The sequence below is a fragment of the Papio anubis genome, chromosome 3 (assembly GCF_008728515.1).
Source record: "Papio anubis isolate 15944 chromosome 3, Panubis1.0, whole genome shotgun sequence".
Taxonomy (NCBI): Eukaryota; Metazoa; Chordata; class Mammalia; order Primates; family Cercopithecidae; genus Papio; species Papio anubis.
The window spans coordinates 179,478,754-179,498,623 of record NC_044978.1 but is presented as its reverse complement, the minus strand read 5'-3'; the positions used below and the strand labels follow the sequence as shown (position 1 = coordinate 179,498,623).

Genomic DNA, 19,870 nt, shown 5'->3' with positions numbered 1-19,870 from the left:
TAATTATGTAGTTCTATAATTCCTGACATGAAAAGACATCTGAGTAAAAACCTATTTCTGATGTTATAGAAGAACAAGTATAGTATACTCTTTAATGTACATTTCTCTCTGTATGCATTCATACAGACTGTACATTCACCATCCTGGAAAAGGGCTTGCACAGATCTTACCAGTGAATGTCTCAGAGGACAGAAGGACATACGAGTTTTCCTTTTCCCTTAGACTTCTTTAAAAACACACTGATTTTTTTCCACAATGAATATCAATCATATTAACATACGAAGATTTACTTTTTTCCCCAGAAGAAAACAAAAAGATGGAGCTTTGTGTACCATCTACGGACAAAAATGCTCTGTGTTTTGCAGACTCTGGCAGCAGTCCCTGCGTGTGCCGGGCTGGGATGGGGAGGGTCACTCATTTCTCAGCAGGTCACACCACTTTCTCCCCTAGCAAAGCTGCACAATGTGTTCAGCAGCGTCTGCAAGGAGAGCTAAATGACCTCCATCTAGAACAAATGTAACCCGGGCCCTCGCTCTTCCACAGATGCTCATGAGGGAAAGGAAGCTGGAGTTTTTTACAAAGGAAGCTTTGCTATAAGAAATAAAAACAACAAACTGTTTTTTACAATTTTTATTTGGTGTTAACTCCACAAGAAAACAAAAAAAATCAGTTACTCTGGTGAACGTGAAATCAGAACAATACAACCACGGGGAAAGCAATCTCAGCCCAGGAATGGAAACTGGTGCTTCAGTGCTAATGGAAATGCAATGCGCTTCATACCACAGTGCGTTTCAGCGTTTGCCAACTTTTTAAAAATGCTTTTTCTTTGTGATCATCCATTCACAAAACTAAAAAACCACACTTTCATCTCTGTTGCTGAAAGCCTCTGAGCTTCAGCTACTTAACTATGAAAACAAATAAATACATAATTTGTGAATCCCTTTGCTCACTTCGAATCCGTCCCATTCACCTGTGGAAGGTGCGACATCTCGCGCGCGTCTGAGGAAGTGTGCACCTTTGCCACCTGGAGCCCTTTCCTAATAAACAGCAGCTGTCCAAAATCAACTGTGCTCAAGGTTGTGTCTGAAATCAATTTATTTGGTCTTTGCTACATAAGCAACGATTTCTAGAATAATCGTCACTGTAGTGATATGAGGAATTTACAACTTTCAATCCTTTTTTATCTTTGCTGTTAAATTATATTTCAGTGCAGATGCTTATCAATTTTTAGGAAGCTCCAGAAGAATGAAAAATACATAAAAACGTATCTGAAGTTTGTAAATAAATAACAGCAACATAAAACCTTACACATGCGCACACACACACACACACACCCACCTTAAAGTGTCAAAAGATGTGTTGTATAAAAATAAACCCTAACATGTGGGAAGATCAACCCGGCGGGCACACCAGGTCCCTCTCAGTGAGGACACACAGAACCTCAATGACTCCACAGTCTTTGATGGTACTTTCTGTGTTATCAATTAAGAAGAAGGCAACAAAACCCAAATGTTCAAAGCAAATCATAGATTTCACAGCCAGTTCAGCTCCCAGCTAATAAATTATATGTGTGTTTACTGCCTGCCAAAATTAGTGGTGAAGCTGTCTAGACCATATCAGACTTTTCTGCCATTCCTGATGTTCCGGACATGCTACATTGATTTCACAGATTAGGCGTTTTTTTTTTGTTTTTTTGTTTTTTTGTTTTTAAACAATGAGTTGGTTAAAAAAGAAAAACAATGTAAAATGTTTAGGTTTTGCACATACTGTTCCTCCTGGCTTCGCCTGTGGCACAATGCCATGAGAGCTGGAGGAGTGGATCGCCATGCACAGACACGACTCACAAGATGCGCCGGCTCCCCGGGCTCACCAAGGAGAACTGGGAGCCAGTCCCACAGAGCGACAGTCCGCACAGCCACCACACAGGGACGTGGAAAACTCATGACTCTACCCGCCCCAACCCACCACACACAGAACTTGCCCAGAACATTCTCTCAAACACAAAATGAGATCGAAGCTATACTACATCACAGCCAAGGAGCGGCTAGCTGCAGCAGCCAAAGATTTCTCTGGGTGATGAGGTGGCCTTTACTGCATGTTAAATGTTCACAATTTCAAGTTTTGGGGGCTTCAATTCAACATAGGTCACCAGAAAATAACAATCTGCAACTAAGGTCCTTACGACATATGTGACACTCACCACACAGAACCCTGCATGGGGTTTTGGTGTAAATGTAACTGCAGTATGAGAACAGGTAAGGGGTGGGGTACGCACCCTTACCCCACCGTGTCTTGCATATGACCCCGCACCCCAAATCCTTGGCTTCTTCAGTTAGCAAGAAAAGTCACAAACCATAGTATCTTCCATGATACTTTAGGGTAAAAGAAATCCTAAGATAGAAAACACAGTATTTTGTGAGTCTCGAAAAGCACACCCTTGTGGTTCCTACTTCAAATATACATGAGGTTTTGCTGAATGGAGACCACCGCGGAGTCACCCACGCTTCCCTCTCGCCTTCAGAAAGGCATCGAGCCACGCAGGGTGAGAATGGATATCCCAGTTCTTGGAGAACAAAGCCTCAATGCTCCAAAGCTGAAGTCTCTGAAGAGCAGAAGTGGTTGTTGACACTGCAATGCTAATAAGGTCAGAGTGATTAACCGCAGTTAGAAGGAAAATTAACTGCAGTTAAGATGCAAAAAGCAGTGATACTTCTAAGACAAGCACATGCACACCCATTCTTGATTTGACAACACAATCTAGTCTATTTCAAATAGCCAAGAATTTAACAGCTGGGAAAAAAAAAAATCTTTTAACAGGATAGCTGTCCTCAACTCTAAAATAAGCAAGAAGAGAAAGATAATTATTACCGATCTGAATCAGTTAATTGGAGAGGAAATCTAAGTTGGTGTTTTAGATTAACAGGTCTCACTGAAGAGTAATTTTCCATCACATATCATTTTTAAACAATAATTTGTACTATTTTGCAGGTTTAGAGATGAGTTCGAGAAAAGAGCTCCTCTTCGCTAGGGCCCGCCCACTCGCCTCTGCCTTCCGAGCCTGTCTCTTCCGAGGTGGAGCTGGCGCTGGAGCACATCTTTCTGCGGAAGCCATCTGACTTTGCTCCAGAATTTCTCTCTCCTGTACATCTTGCTTCATAAACAGAAGACACCTAAGATTCAAACAATTTTCAACAGATCAAAAAGACTTTTTTTTTTTTTCAAAAGGGTGAGATACTGTATTTATATACAGAGAAGAAATAACAAATCATCGATGTTTTCCTGTGGAGTTAGAAAAATGCAGACTTTCACTGTTTCAGAGCAAAACCGCCTCTCTCCTCTGATCCATAAAGGATCCAAAATCCTAACTGCACACGTTCAGTCACTTGGACAAAATGTTAGCATGCTAGGGGAGGATAAAGAATGCTTTCATTTTCAGAAGTCTTTGAGTACCTGCTCTGCACCAGGAGCTTTACTGGGCACAGGGACTCCAGCAGTGCAAGGGACATGCCAGGCCCGCCGGGGAGATGAACGAGCAAACCAACACGCGCCAGCTGCAGTGACACAGTTCAGATGTCGAGGGGGACACTGCAGACGGGTGTGGCTGGGAAGGGATTCTGCAGTGACACGGTACAGATGGCGAGGGGGGCACTGCGGATGGGTGTGGCTGGGAAGGGAGTTCTTTTGAGAAGAGGCCTGCTCAGCTGAGAAGCCAGCCATGCTGAGGTGCCAACACTCTGTTGTGTGGGACTGTCCCCGCTACACCAGACGGTCAGCATCTCTGGACCCCAGGACACTAGACGCAGTGGTAGCCCCTCCCCAGTCACAGTCATTACCAAAGCTCCCCTCACCGTGCCATAGTAACTAGCAGCACTGCCACCTCATTTCCACATGGCAGTACTGTCCCTGGCTGAGAACCCCTGAGGCAGAAGCACAGAAAAGCCACATAGACTAAGGGGAGAGCAGAGGCAGAGGAGGTCAAAGGCAGATGGGGGCAAAACATACAGGGCTGTAGAGGCGTGGCGGGGAGTTTGGATCTGTCTCAAATGCAACAGCAAAGCGACATCATGGTTAGCAGTATGGGTCCTAGAGGCAGACTGCTGAGGTTCAGAGTTCCGGTCCACATTGAATCTGTGGCTCTCTGACCTTGGATACACGGCGCTTGATGTTTTTGTGCTTCAGTTTCCTATTTTGCAGCACAGGCATGACTACAGTACCTACCTCACAGGGTTGCTGTGAGGACTAAACAAGCTACTGCTCATGAGGTCAATCTGTCTACCGTGTGGAGAGAAGGCTGGAAAGCATGACGGAAGCAGGAAGGACAACGAACATACCATGGCAGCTGTTCAGGAGCAGGGACAGTGGCTTGAACAAAGCGGTAATGATGGAGAGGAGGAGAAGTAGGAGGATGTGAAGTGGCTGAGAGGTGGAACGGTAAAGACTGGCAGGCGGACTGTGTGTGGAAGATGAGAGAGAGGACTGGGGAACACGTCTTGGTTTGGGATTTGAGGCTGGGAGGATGATGTGAACTAGTCACTGAGGAGAGAGCTGGTGGGGGCCTCAAACGTCTGCCTTGATGTGTGGAGCCGGACAGGTCAGTGGGCAGCAGGACGTGGATAATGATGCTACAGGTGCTTGGGCAGTCAGTTCTCACAGGACCTGAATGGACACTGACTGGTGGTTAATACTGAGTGTCCACTGGATCACGTGCCCTGTGATTAAAGTTAATGGGAAACTACAACAGCCCCATCCAGACAGGATACAAACGGCCCAGACTCTTCAGGAATGAAGGTTTAGGTCACTCCACCAGGAAAAAACCACGACCTGCTGAGGTGCTTGCTGAAGGTAAAGGGAATACAGAACGGGTAGTAGAAGAAGGTAGGCATCAATACCAGCTACGACCATGTGACCAGCTGCAGAAACCGGGACTGTAATTGTCTTCAGTATTTCTTTTTTTTTATTTTATTTTTTTTTTGAGGCAGAGTCTCGCTCTGTCGCCCAGGCTGGAGTGCAGTGGCGCGATCTCGGCTCACTGCAAGCTCCGCCTCCCGGGTTCCCGCCATTCTCCTGCCTCAGCCTCCCGAGTAGCTGGGACTACAGGCGCCACCACCACGCCCGGCTAGTTTTTTGTATTTTTTTTTTAGTAGAGACGAGGTTTCACTGTGTTAGCCAGGATGGTCTCGATCTCCTGACCTCGTGATCCGCCCGTCTCGGCCTCCCAAAGTGCTGGGATTACAGGCTTGAGCCACCGCGCCCGGCCTGTCTTCAGTATTTCTTCCTTCTTTTGTTAAAAACATGTTTGTGCACGTATACACTTGTACTAAGAAAATCTCATTTTGTTTTGTCCTTTATAATGTGACACGATTTATCTATGTATGTATGTGTATGTATGTATGTGTGTGCATGTGTGTATGTATGAATGAATGATGGAGTTTTGCTCTGTCACCTAGGCTGGAGTGCAGTGGCGCGATCTCAGCTCACTGCAATCTCCACCTCCCGGGTTCAAGCAATTCTCCTGCTTCAGCCTCCCAAGTAGCTGGGATTACAGGCATGCACCACCATGCCCAGCTAATTTTTGTATTTTTAGTAGAGAGGGGGTTTTGCCATGTTGGCCAGGCTGGTCTTGAACTCCTGACCTCAGGTGATCCGCCCACCTTAACCTCCCAAAGTGTTGGGATTACAAGTGTGAGCCACTGTGCCCGGCTGACATAAGATTTATTGACTTCATATCAGCATTTAAGTATTAACTCTATGTAATAGTATTTTGGTTTGGGATTGGTGCTTTTCCGGTTGTATGAAGGATAGCTGTATTATGTTAGGTATAATTATGACCTTATTATTGTCTTTATTTGAAGATTATGCATAATTTCAGGAGATGGGTTCACACTGACAAGGGGTAGATGTGTGATGGTGAATACTGAGTCTTAACTTGATTGGATTGAAAGATGCAAAGTATTGATCCTGGGTGTGTCTGTGAGGGTGTTGCCAAAGGAGATTCACATTTGAGTCAGTGGACTGGGAAAGCCAGACCCACCCTTAATCTGGGTGGGAACCATCTAATCAGCTGCCAGCACAGCTAGAATATAAAGCAGGCAGAAAAACGTGAAAAGACTAGACTGGCCTAGCCTCCCAGCCTACATCTTTCTCCTGTGCTGGATGCTTCCTGCCCTCGAACGTTGGACTCCAAGTTCTTCAGCTCTGGGACTTGGACTGGCTCTCTTTGCTCCTCAGCTTGCAGATGACCTATTGTGGGACCTTGTGACTGTGCAAGTTAATACTTACTAAACTCCTCTTTATATATATACCTATTCCATTAGTTCTGTCCCTCTGGAGAACCCTAATACACTGACAATTCATACTAAAGAAAAAGAATTTTCCTTAGGTTCATTTGCCTGCCGGCCTGCTTAATTGGGGAAGGTCTAAGACTAGACTAAACCAGGCACAGGCCCTGCACCCGCCTTCACGGTGCCCAGGGCTTGTGGAAGAGGCAGACAAGCAGAAATTGAACGCAGGAAAATGCTCTGGCTGCAGCAAGAAGAGCTGTGCACAGAGTGCAGCAAGGACACGGACGGGGCAGGATGGTTCTGCAGAAGCCAGGACAGCGGCAAGAAGCACACTGGCAAGGCTGCCTCCGGCTGCACTTTTCAAAGACGACAAGGCTAGGTCTCCCACTTACTAGGTAAACAAAAAAAAAAAAAAAAAGAAAAAAGAAAGATGAAAAGAGTGCCCACCCAAGGAGCAAGAGGGCCAGCTCTGCATTTGTAATACAATGCCCTCTGGCAGTAGTGTGGAGCCAAGACTGGGGAGAGAGCTGGGGATTCTTCAGGAAGCACTGGCAGTCAACAGTCAAGGGGGTTGGCGGGGATAATGCAGACTCAAAACCAAGGCCAGAGAAGAGGAAGTCTGCACCCGCAGACCTGGCTGGTTCCTGGGAGGTGGGGTCTACTCACATGACTCCCAGGTTTTTGACTAGAGGGACAAGTGGAGGTGGTGGCTGTTTGTAAGTTAATGAGGAGGAGGCGGACAGTCCACTTACCCTATTAAAATCTAACAGGCGCTCTTCATTACTGGGTGTCTCTTTAGCATCTGGACATTCTTCTAAACCACTCTCTCCCTTGGCATTTGTGTAACATTCTTAATCATTTTGAATGGAGAAGGGAAAAGAGGGAAAGGGGGAAATTCCATTAAGACACAGTTATGAAACATACATTCTTGTTTCATTTTCACTAAAAAGTTAGATCAGTTAGGTCTCCCAACCCTTCGGAGATTTTAAGTCATCACTGAAAGCACAGCCAGGCAGGTGTGTAAGAGAAAAAAATGCTACACTGACAAAAATTCTTGGTTTAGTGAGTTAAAAAAAAAAAATAGGCCAGCATAACCATATACTCCTGTTATTCTACCACGAGACATTCACTGGACAAGCTTCTGTTCACACCTGTAATGTGATCGGCCCTGGGAACATAGGACAGAGAGACCCACAGGGCCCGTGCTCTCCACGACAAATGGAAGGAGGAGACAGACGGTGCATCATAGCACGCTCATAGAACAGAAGAACAAAGGCAGCTCAGACAGGAGGGAACGCAATGGAGAAACAACACAGGGTCACGTCCTTGTGTGTTCTTCCTCAACTCAACAACATACTGAACCATGTATCTCATCTATGACTAGGGAAAAGAAATGGTGCCAGCGATTCCATCAGGCAAACGGCCCACAAAACGGGAAAGAAACTGGGATGAGAAGAAATCAAATAAATCCAATGAGCCCAGTGGTTCTCAACCCTGGCTGCATATTCTCATCATCCGGGGGCTTTACAGAGGCTTAGACTCCTGCCAGAGATTCCAAATGAACTGTCCCGGGCAGGGGCTGGGCACTTTCTGAAAGGCAGAACTGCTCCCAAGCAATTCTAATGCACTGAGAACTGCTGGTCTTCATCCAGAACAGCCTCTTACTCCCCTTACCTCCATGAGAAACACAGCTGGGGCAGAGGCACAGTGCAGAGGAAAAGGAGGAACTTGGCCAGGGTTTTGGACTCTGGCTTTGACATTCATGGTGCAAAAGTCCTTTAACACCCTTGAGCGTCTACATCCTCCAAAGCAGATCACAGCCCCCATCCCCTGCCATAAGAGTTACCACAAGGCAGTTCGATGAGATGGCATGCCTACCCCTTGCACAACACCCCAAAGGACAAGGCTGGAGCAAGTGACTGCTGCACCCTTCTACCTTGGCACAGGGTAGCGAGGCTGTGCCAAGGGTAAGACCACCTGGACCCCGCTGGGCTGCTGCCTGCAGCTGCACTGGCCACATGGAAGACTCTCCACAAGCTTCTGTTCACTCTGATGGCTCCAAGAATTCCAAGTTACTAGTTGAGGTTCATGAGAATACCCCAGGCTCTGGGATTAGACAGACTTCAGTCAATTCCAGGTCACGCTATTTACTTGTGATGTAACTTTGTGCAAATTATTTAACCTCTTTGAGCCCTAGTATCCTCATCTCTAAGATGAGAACATCACCATTTTCCCTCCTACATTTCTGTGCAAATTCAAAGAGGTGAAGCCTCAAGCACAGTGCCTGGCACACACATTGCACCTATGACCACTGCTGATCAAAGCCACAGGCTTGGAGGCATGGTCACCCTAGGGCAGCTGGGGAGGATGCCCTGTGTCCTCTGCTGAGGCTGGCTTCATCTCTCCTAAGGAGGCATCTTTTCCTTGGCTGACCTCTCACTCCATTGCCCACTCCATTTGGCCACCACTTATACTGGCTGAGGGGCATGGAGTGGGGAGGACATGGTTTCCTTGATGAGGATATGCTCAGAGGCAGGCAGGCCCATTTCCACACGCCACTCTTTCATTTTCTCTTCCTGCTTTCGGAATTCTGTACACACAAGAGGGTTTTATTGTGCCACAGGGTACTTGGAAAAGGTGATGCTGACCTGCTGTTGACAGTTTTCATGATGCTCAAGTTGACCGCCACCCTGTTTCAGGCCATGACGACATGCCAGGCACTGTTCTAGGCACTTTACTCTACAACGAAGGCATTCCTCTAGCCTCCTTTTATACATACAGACTACAGAGGCACAGAAAGGTTCGGTCAGCACCCAAAGCCTAACAGCTGGGGAAAGAGACTCTGGATTCCAATACAGTTCTCAATCCTGAGCCCTTCACCGACTGTCTATACTGCTTCCCTGCAGGACTCTCTGTTTTTAATGCTAAAGTCATCCAGACACTTACATTACTTGAGTCTTGAAAGCACTGAAAATCCAGGGGCGTGAGCTGTGGAGACTGCTGTTTGGGACAGCACTGCTGGTGCACACAGTCTATAAGGCCCTCTGTGGTCTGGCTCCCAGCTGCCCTGGCTGGCCTCACCCCCACCACACTCCCATGCCATCCCCTCTTTGCCAGTCATGCTGGGGCATACCCAATGCACTCCTCCCCTGCACAAGCCACTGCTGCCTGGCACCTCTCCCTGCAGGCAGCCCCAGCTGTCACATGGTGTGTGTCCTGTTTCCTTAAGTCCCTGTTGAGAAGGTACCTGAGCAGGAGGAGGACAGGGACACGATCTGTCTGCCGATGCATCCCCAGAGTCTAGAACGGTGCCTAACCCAAGTGCTGAATGGATGCACACACGAATACACAGCAAGGCCAGCAGGTGGCAGACTGCAAAAAGCTTGGGCTTTCTTATATGGGTACCTCCACAAGCTGCCTCTTTTCTGAGCCTCTTGTCCGCCTTACTGTAAAGGGGACAATGCTATTCTTCCTTTCCAGAGATGCTGTGAGCTCCCAGGTCAACCCCTGGCTCAGAGCAGCACCTGCTTGTGACGAACCATATGCAACGTTAGAAGCATCAGGAGTCCCCACCGCTTCTGCTGAGTGGGTGACTACCTGTTTTCTTGGCTATCCTTCTGAGACTACATACCCCAACCCACATAAGCTAAAGAAGGATGCTTCATGATGCTACAGGGCAAATATGCAGGGACTTAACTCACACTGTGAGCTAAAGGTCATTCAAAAGAAATAATTACCAGCATTTATGCACTGAAGAGTCTCTCTATATACCACTTCACCGTAAAAACAAAAGTATTACGTACAAACACCAGTATCTACTAAGAGATGTACAGATAACCAGGAACCTAGAGCTAAGAGTTGGAACTGGATTCTTTACTAACTAATGACAGAAAACTGGACTAAGGGTGCCAAGGTTGCCCTTTATAAAGAAACATGAACTCTGTTTTGAAAATCATCCTATGCCACTGCAAGGAATTGGTTCTTCGCCACCAAGTGGCGTCCTCCTCTCCCTGCTAGCTCTTCCTCAGAGGCCCTCTGTGGCCCAGCTCTGGCCACATCCCACCTGCATTCCATTAACTGTGTCTGTGTCTTACACTTGCCCAGTTTACCAGACTGGACACACATGAAGGGAAGGTCTGTGCTCCTACTGCCCTGGCATCTACCTTGGTACCAAGCGCAGGCAGCTGCCGTACAGGGCAAAACTTCTGGACCACAAGAATCACAACCTAGATTCTAGCCCATGCTTAACAGTTAACTGTGATTTCGGGCAAATTACAGTACTCAACTTGAGACTCAGCTTCCTCATCTGAAAACCAGCGGGGGGCATCTCCTAAGGTTCTTGTGGGAATTATATAAAACTTGCGAGCGCCTTGCACGTCATCAAGGCTGTCCAGATATGAGCCAACGGTAGGGCGGCAGCAGGAATGGGTCTTTAATAAATGCTGTTCAATCAACAAAGACGTTAACAGTGAAGACTCAGCTCTACACTCTCCTTATGCCCCAGCTGAACCTCTGGGAAGGAGGAAGGCAGGGTCTTGGGAAGCTGTCTGTGGCTACAGACCAGAGAATCGCACACGCTCCACTCCTAGAGTCACCCTGGCCGATCCGGCCTTCCACCCCATCAGTACAGCTCATGCTGCCGAGGAGTGCCAGGAAAGCTTTCCGAGGACAGCACAGGCGTGTGCAGGGCGTCCTGGCTAGTGAGAGAAGTCACTTGGCTCCACACTAACTACAAATTACCTGAGGGCATGTGACAAACGTGAACCCGTAAATTTAAATGCAAGAGATTTGCATAACCCCTTCAGGGCTCTGACAGGAGGCTGCTGTTGAATAAATGTGGTAGCCAATAGAAGCCCAGGAGACCACAATCTGGACAAGCTGAACTTCCTGAGCTAATCAATTCTGGTTGCATCCTTAGTTCTTACTTCTCCCAAAATTTCAAGTCAGGGTTTCTTAATAACTTCTGGGAGTCTACCTGGAAGGCCTCACAGACTGCCCATTCAAAAAATACCCTACACTAAAATCTTCCTCACCGTATCAGCGCCCACTCCTGTCTCCCTCTCTACCTACACTCCCATAACTACCCCTCACAGAAAGTCATCCAACAAGCTCCTCCTCTACAAAACCTCTCGGTCCTGTTTCCTTTTCTCTGTCCCTGTGATTATTACCTCAGTCCAGCCCTTTAGCTTATGGCTCCCAAACTACTGCAAGAGCCTAAAACCCTGGCCAATACCCTTCAGTTTTTCAATTCCATTTCCACTGTTACTAGAATTGTTCTCAACAACATCGGACCTTGACAACCTCCAATTTAAATTCTGTGAACGGCGTTCCCTTCCTGCATGTTAGATGCTACCTAACCTAGCCAAGCCCTCAAACCTTCTGACAGCCTCCTGCCCTGTCTCTCCGGACCTGACTTAGCCAAGCCCTCAAACCTTCCCACAGAGTCCTGCCATGTCTGTTTCTCCCGCCTCAGCTAAGCCATGGGGCCCTGTGCTTTCCCCTGGCTGCGACCCTCCTGCCTCTGTGCGGGCAACTCTCTTCACAGGGACTGCCCGCTATTTCCTCCTCTGTGACTCGATGGTGGCTCATGCACATCTCATCCATGGTCAGGAATGCTTGGATGCGTTTCCATGCCTTTCCCTCCAGCAGGTTGAGGCTGTTTCAGAGCAGGACCCAGTTCTCATTCGTCTGTGTCCCAGTGCATGACACAGTGCCACCCACACAGAAACCTCTTGGTAAATGTTTCTTGGACTGATGTCCATAGAAAAAGAAATTATTGCTCTTAATAAATTACAAATTGGAATGAATGAATGAACTAAAGAGGTCTCCTTACCTTCACACTCTGATGCAGGAAAAAGAGGAGAGTACAAGGCTTTTTCCCACCAGGTCTGTTTTTCTTGACTTCTATTCATTCCTTGTATATCAGTGTTCAATACAGGGAACTGTTTAGATTAAACCAAATATAAAAAAAGTGTATCAACTCTCAAGTTAGAGGAAGAATATTCAAGCATTATTTATAGATTATAAACCCAGAACGTTTACATTGGAGAGGTTTTTTGATTTTTCTTTCTTTCTTTTTGAGCTAGGGTCTGGGTCTGTCGCCCAGGCTGGAGTGCAGTAGCACGATCTTAGCTCACTGCAACCTCCACCTCCAGGGTTCAAGTGATCCTCCCGCCTCAGCTTTGCAAGTAGCTGGGACTACAGGTGGGCATCACCATGCCTGGCTCATTTTTTGTGCTTTTTGTAGAAACAGGGTTTCGCCATGTTGGTCAGGCTGGTCTCGAACTCCTGAGCTCAAGCAATCTGCCCAGCGTGGCCTCCCAAAGTGCTGCGATTACAGGCATGAGCCACCATGCCCAGTCAACTGGTGAGTTTTTATACAATTCTGAAAAAGGTGCATTTTAAAAGCCAGCGTGTTCAGAGTGTATAAAGTATTGCTTAAGAAGTACTTAGATGGGAAGCGACTTGAAAATCTTAACCAAAAAAACTCTTACAAGCCAAAAATATAATGTAATAAAAACGCCCCCAGGTAAGGCAAACTTCCAGGTTCCATAGTGCACAGAGCTAACGGGGAAGCCCTGAGCCTTCACTGGCAGGAGGTGCTCTGAAGAGAACAGGGGAACCCTCTTCTCTCTCATATACTCAGGCAGAAGTAAGTCAAAGAAGAAATGGAATAAAAGAAAATTCTTTTTTTTTTTTTTCGAGACAGAGTCTCACTCTGTCACCCAGGCTGGAGTGCAGTGGTGCGATCTCAGCTCACTGCAAATTTTGCCTCCAGTGTTCAAATGAGTCTCGTGCCTTAGCTTCCCGAGTAGCTGGGACTACAGGCATGTACCACCACCCTGGCTAATTTTTGTATTTTTAGTAGAGACAAGGTTTTACCATGTTGGCCAGGCTGGTCTCGAACTTGTGACCTCAGGTGATCTGCCTGCCTCGGCCTCCCAAAGTGCTGGGATTACAGGCGTAAGCCACCACCCCTGGCCCAACGGAAATTCTTATAGGCAGAGTTATTGACCTAAATGTCTTAAAATTATCTTGCTTAGGTGCGAACCAGAAGGAAACTAAGGTTAAAACCAAATTACAAATTCAAATTCCATGATTCAAATTTAAATAGGAGACAGTCAAGCAAATGAGATGAGAATGACTCCTGAGAGCAGGAGAGACTCACATCCTTCACATCTGGAAGTTGTCCAGGCCCAGAAGAGGGACCCAGCCTGAACCCAGGATCCATCCTTACCCAGTGGGATTCTCAAGTCCTGGCTGGGCCCCACCTGCTTGGCCAGTGAGAACTGGATAGTGTGGCCAATGGCAGACAGACAACAGCTATCATTGGTGACCAAGGAGAGTCCTTGTAGTGTGGTCAATAGAAGACTTGTGGCAGCTTCAGTCACCATGTATACCTGGCATGCTAGCAGTCAGGGCAACCCCCTTCTGTGTGCCTTCCTCACTGTGCCTGAGAGGGTGAGCCTGCCACCAGCTCGCTCACCCAGGGTGAGGCTTGGCCACTGTATCTTTCTACCACCCACATCCCCTAATGCTGCGTTCCCAGTAGACACCTGCTCAGTGGAGAGGCCTGTGAACACTGCACCCATCATCACTGCTTTGAAAGACATTTCATTACGTGTTCAAGTTTAAAATCCAAAGTGTTTTAGAAACAAATGGATCATCAATTTCCTAATAGGATTTTGTTACACTTTTAACTTAATTATTTATGGGTCTAAAACTGTTCAATTCAGTAATGAGTGTTTGTCATGTAACTAAAAGGGAAACACTTCCAACTTTTGTTTTCACTTAACTTTTTGGAAACACTCCTAAGTCAGAAACTGAAGGAGAATTGTACTGTCTACCCAGAGAAGTCAAGTTAACCTTTGCTATTTTCTCCTACAGCTTATCCTAACAATAAAAATTGGGATAAACAGATGCTAGGTCCAGGGGAATGGACAGAGCTGGGCTTCCTGCAAACAAGGCGGCACCACGCAAGGCCTGCAGTTCTTTCAAGGTGGCTAACAGCACCTGGCATGCAATTCCCTACACTCTAAGACCTCTTAGAAAGGTCTAGCCTGTCCTGTGAGATTCCTTAGTGCTACTCAGGGGGAGCAAGGAAGGTGCCCCACTCAGAACTCTCTCCGTCAGCTCCCTAAGGTGCTATTGAAGATAAATGGATTTAGAGGTTAACAGGCTCTTATTTGAGAAAGAAAAGGCTCTTTGCAGGAATGATCAGTTTAAATATGCTGCTTATCTTTTCATCCTTTCTTGAGGATTAACATCAAGAAAGGGAGTGAGTTCATGGTGGGGGATGGGACAGGTCAGGGAAAGCAGGCTGGAGGGGCCAGGCACCTGGGGAGCAGGGGCAGCATGAACCAAGAGGAGTTTAGATCCCAGCAGAACCCGACTGTAAGCTTCCTGAGGGGACCACATCTTCTTCATCTTTGCATCTCCAAGTACAGGGCCCCCGCACAAAGTAGATACTCAGTGTCTGCTGACGTAAAGAAAAGTCTCCCCAGGCCAACAGTCTCTGACTATCTCATACATCATTTCTTCTCTCTCTCTTTTTTTTTTTTTTTTTTTTTTTTGAGACGCAGTCTCGCTCTGTCGCCCAGGCTGGAGTGCAGTGGCCGGATCTCAGCTCACTGCAAGCTCCGCCTCCCAGGTTCACGCCATTCTCCGGTCTCAGCCTCCCGAGTAGCTGGGACTACAGGCGCCCGCCACCTCGCCCGGCTAGTTTTTTTGTATTTTTAGTAGAGACGGGGTTTCACCGTGTTAGCCAGGATGGTCTCGATCTCCTGACCTCGTGATCCGCCCGTCTCGGCCTCCCAAAGTGCTGGGATTACAGGCTTGAGCCACCGCGCCCGGCCTCTCTCTCTTTTGCTGAAACCACTGTGAAGAGCACACCAGTTTCTACTATAAATTTGGGGGTCTTTTTTCTGCATCTTCCATTTGAATGTCAGTTCCTATGGCAGGGACTTATTTGTCCCGTTTTATACTTCAGTAAACATATTCAAGGAATATGCATCTTGTCATGACATCTCTCCTCTCAGCCATTTGTAACTTCTAGGCTGGATCATGCTATGTTCATCTAATACACCATCTAATGTATTAATTCAACTTCTGGTGTAGCTGGGAATGAAAAGAATGAAGAGACAATGGAGGAAGCTGAAAGCAGATCAGAACGTCGCTGTCATGGACAGGTAGGCACAGCAGCAGCCTGAGTGCTGCCCTCCCTCTCCTGCCAGGCATCTTCTCGGCTCACTCTCTTACCTCTAAGTATTTCCTTTAATTGCACCTTGGCGAGGAAGCCTGTTCTCATACTGCCCGTAACACAGCAAACTCCTGCAATCACTCCCAACCCCAATGCCCCTCGTCCAGCTCTCCTCCTTTCCAACAGCATTTATGTTGTAATACACTATATAACTTAACATGTTCATTGTCAGCTCCCCAAGGTGGGATGTGACTCCACCAGCACCGAGAGCTTTGTTACTTATTTCCAGCACCAAGAATAGTACCTGGCCGAGCAGGTACATAAGAAATAGCTGATGAATGAATGAAACAGTGAAAAGAAGACATAAACTTAATCCAAAAAGCCTAACCAGAAATGTTTTTAGCAACAGAAGTAAAATTCAGAAATTCTTTAGAAGGTGGAAGCTGGGTGAAGGAAACAAAGGCTCCAAGCTTTACATTCTCACAAAATACTCCTAGTTTGGGTAATGAGAAAGGCGCCTGGTTTTAGTTTGACTCTGGGAATCTTGCCCCTTTGCCACAATCAGCTCTCATTTGGGTCACACCAGGAGAAGCAAGACTTCCATGTACCTTGTTCTCTGGGAAGGAAGAAAAGAAACATCAGTGAAGAGATGCTGAGTGCAACAGAGACAAATGAAACGCAGAACTGCTGGTGTGAGCTTTCCTCAGTTCACAGAGGTGCAAAGCGGCGGAAAATGCTTTGCCTGCCCCTCACGCTGGGATGTGGGGCAGCTGTCTCACCTGTTAGAGCCTATGTGTCTTCAGAAATGGGGAAAATCACCTACCGCATGAGGTCTACATGGGCATCCAGTAGGATAGTGGTGACAGAAGCCTCAACATAGATGGGCTAGGTGGCCCATCACCAGGAAGACCCCTGACCCCCACTCCTTCTTCACTCATCAGAGCCTTTCTGTCCCTCCAGACCTGCTGACCTCCACAGCACAGTGAGCTCCTCTCCTGAGTAGACTGAAATTCCCTGAAGACAGCAAGTAAGTCTTTTGCTTATTTTCTGTGCCTCAAGGTGCTTGGTACTAAGTTGGCAACCAAGGAAACAACAAGAACATTTTCACCACCAATGTATGTACAGATGCCAAGGCACACTGTGCTTCATCTGTGCTACTCTTAACTGTACGGTTTATACTCCAGAGACCATGAGATAACTGTTCACAGCTGCCCTGCACACATCAGCAGATTCAACTCTCTTTACCCTTGCTTCTGCTGTTCCTTCTGCCTGGACTGCCCTGCCTCCTTCCTTCTACTCTGGACACTCAGGTACGCTCAAGAAGCCTTCCTCAACCTTCACAGGGTAGGAGGTTTCTCCTGCAGGTTCCCACAGCATTCTGTGCTCCCCTCCACCATTCTACCTACAGCACCTAAAATTGCATTGGTCAAATGCCCTAAAAGATAAAGAACTGACTAGGCAGATTATGGTATATCCATACAATGGAATAGTATGCAGAAAATAAAAAAAGGAAGGATGATTACAATAAAGTACTATTTCAGTAAAAAGAAAATATAGGAAGAAATACATATGAACATTCATTTGTTTATACGTGCAAAAAATATCCTTGGCGAATACATCAGACCTCACACTAGTGGTTGCTGCCGGGGAGGGAGCCTTTCACTGTGTATGTACATATACACTTGTAACTTCTGAATTTGAACCACATGAATAAATTACCTGCTTCAGTTAAAAGAAGTAACATGGTACAAGTTGGTCATCTTCACTACACTGAATTCTGTATGGGCAAGGACAAAGTCTCATTCACCCAGAACACCTATGTTAGCAACAGGCATGTAAACAGCTATTCACTAAATGTTTGCTGAATTGAACTACACTAAACTTTGGAAAATAATCATATTTTCATGCTCTTAGACACCAGTTCTATTGGAAATCCTACAGTTTCATCATCTAGGTCTGAAATAGATGGGGTTCTACTGATCTTCAAACACGCCTCCCAGATTGCTTTCTGAAAAGACTGGACTGACTCAGGAAGAGGGTCGGAAGCACATCCTCTTAAAAGCACCTTTAAAACTGACCAAACAATGTGACAGAACAGAAAGATACAGGTTCTAGTACCAGGCTGGCCCCAAACTGTCCCTTCAGGTCACTCTCTCAGCCTCTTCCATATCTCAGATGAATCTATGAAGTAAGCTTGAACCCGACTTCTGAACTGTAACAACGCTGCCGAGAGAGCAGTGCTGGCAACATCTAAACTATCAGACCATCCCAAAATGTCCTCTGGGAATGTTTTTGGCGGCTAAGACCTTTCAAGGAAACCCAGAATTCTGATAACACATAAATACATCAACATACTAGAAAGCGAAGGAATATGGTAGTGGTATGTAGAATCTTGCTTCTTTCCTCTTTTTCTTTCTTCCCAATCTGGAACCAGGTGAAATACAAAGTACATGAAGGAGTATTTAAGGATGAAAAATGGGGCAATAAACAAACAGATAAAGGCTAACAACATTACTGGGTTTTTTCTTAGCAGTGCTTCAATAGGATTAAATTCATCCTCTACAGGTCTCTAGGTAGCTGATTAGAGCAATGACTCTCAAGTCACCTGGGGGCTTCCTAGAATCACAGGCAAGCAGCCCCACACCTGGGCACTCTGATGGACAAATGAGTAAGGTATGATCCACAGCCACAAGGAGCTTATAGTCCAGGATATAAATAACTCATGAGAAATGGAAAATGCAATCAAAAAGCGGCATAAAGTGCATGAAAATTAAGAGAGGGGCGAAATTAATTCTGATGCAGAGTGTGGCTGGAGCAGGGGAGAGAGGGAATTAGGAAAAGTGTCAGTGAAGGAGGTGGCATACGAAGGAAGTCTCACGGTATGGGTAGGATTTGGATGTACAATCCAAAATTGTACATTTTGGGTGTACAGGAGAGGGGAGGGTGTGCAGGACAGTTGGGAGGAAGGGCAACACTCATCTGCTCTCCGGCCACAGGTAGCATGACTTCTAAACACCTCCATCTCTTTTTTTCAATAAGCTTGGCCGGACGTGGCGGCTCACGCCTGTAATCCCAACACTTTGGGAGGCCAAGGCAGGTGGATGACTTGAAGTCAGGAGTTCGAGACCAGCCTGGTCAACCTGGTGAAACCCTGTCTCTACTAAAAATACAAATAATTTGCCAGGCGTGGTGGTGCATGCCTTTAATGCCAGCTACTTAGGAGGCTGAGGCAGGAGAATCACTTGAACCTGGGAGGTGGAGGTTGCAGTGAGCTGAGATCGCATCACTGCACTCAAGCCTGGGCGACAGAGTGACACTGTCCCCAGAACAAAACAAAAACAAAAACAAAATTAAATAAGCTGTTTCTGGAGAAAGGCCAGGCACTCACATATCGAAAACAGTGGAAAAGTGGGCAGACTGCTACGCTTTTTTTTGTGAAACAGGTTATTGTCTTAAGTGTTATTTCTTGTACAATCAGTTTAACCTCAAGCCATTTCTTGGGCATACGGTGGAGGGGTTCAATGACTCTCATTCACAAAACTTAGTATTATCCTCATTCCATAGCCGTCACATATAACCCACACAGCTTCTAGAATATGTACTTTGTATAAAGCAAGATACCTCTTTATAGGTTCTTTAGAAGCAATTTTGTTGCATTTGGGTTGTGGGTGAATTTCTACATGTACCACAATGTATTTTTGAGAACTCCATAGAGATATAATTTGTTTTACATGGAAAACACAAGTTTTGATAAAATGATCAACTTCTAAGAGTCAGTTAGACAGGCTTGCTACACTTTAATAGCAGCCACTTCCTGATTCATCAACTTTGAATGTTGGAACACTTATATGTTAGGTTTTTGCTTTAAGCATAATACATGGTTTTTTGTTTTTTTGTTTTTTTTTTTTTTTTGAGACAGAGTCTCACCTTCTCACCCAGGCTGGAGTGCAGAATGCAATCTCAGCTCACTGCAACCTTTGCCTCTTGGGTTCAAGCAATTCTCCTGCCTCAGCCTCCCAAGTAGCTGGCATTACAGGTGTCCACCACCACGCCTGGGTAATTTTTGTATTTTTAGTAGAGATGGGGTCTCACCATGTTGGCCAAGGTGGTCTTGAACTCCTGACCTCAAATGATCCACCCGCTTTGGCCTCCCAAAGTGCTGGAATTACAGGCGTGAGCCACTGCACCCGGCCAATAACATGTATCTTAAGACAACACATAGGAATCTTACATCCTGTGATTTTTAAAAGCTTTTTCTCTCCAGAAAAACTCTACTGTCTAATTCAAATTTATAAATATCAAATCCATTTTAAGTCCTTACATGTAAAATTAGAACAATTTAAGTTTTAAGACATTTATGCTAACTTCCCGATAATTTAACCCTATCTTT

The 19,870-nt window shown here is 46.2% G+C and overlaps 1 protein-coding gene across 7 annotated transcripts in view; it reads right to left on the bottom strand.

Annotated features, from left to right (window-relative positions):
• Positions 1-615: 615 nt before the first annotated feature.
• The window catches only part of KIAA0232 (KIAA0232 ortholog), a 96,714-nt gene continuing 77,459 nt past the window's right edge, over positions 616-19,870 (bottom strand). For 4 of the 7 annotated variants that reach the window (XM_021938246.2, XM_021938247.2, XM_021938252.2 and 1 more), the window contains 4 exons: positions 17,836-17,904; positions 12,115-12,223; positions 7,034-7,131; positions 616-3,170 (listed from right to left, as the gene is read on the bottom strand). In XM_021938246.2, the coding sequence (XP_021793938.1) occupies positions 2,991-3,170; positions 7,034-7,131; positions 12,115-12,223; positions 17,836-17,904 (456 nt within the window). In that variant the 3' untranslated portion in view covers positions 616-2,990. The remainder of the gene's footprint in view (positions 3,171-7,033; positions 7,132-12,114; positions 12,224-17,835; positions 17,905-19,870) is intronic. The other 3 variants (XM_021938249.2, XM_021938248.2, XM_021938250.2) reach the window with 2 other exon arrangements.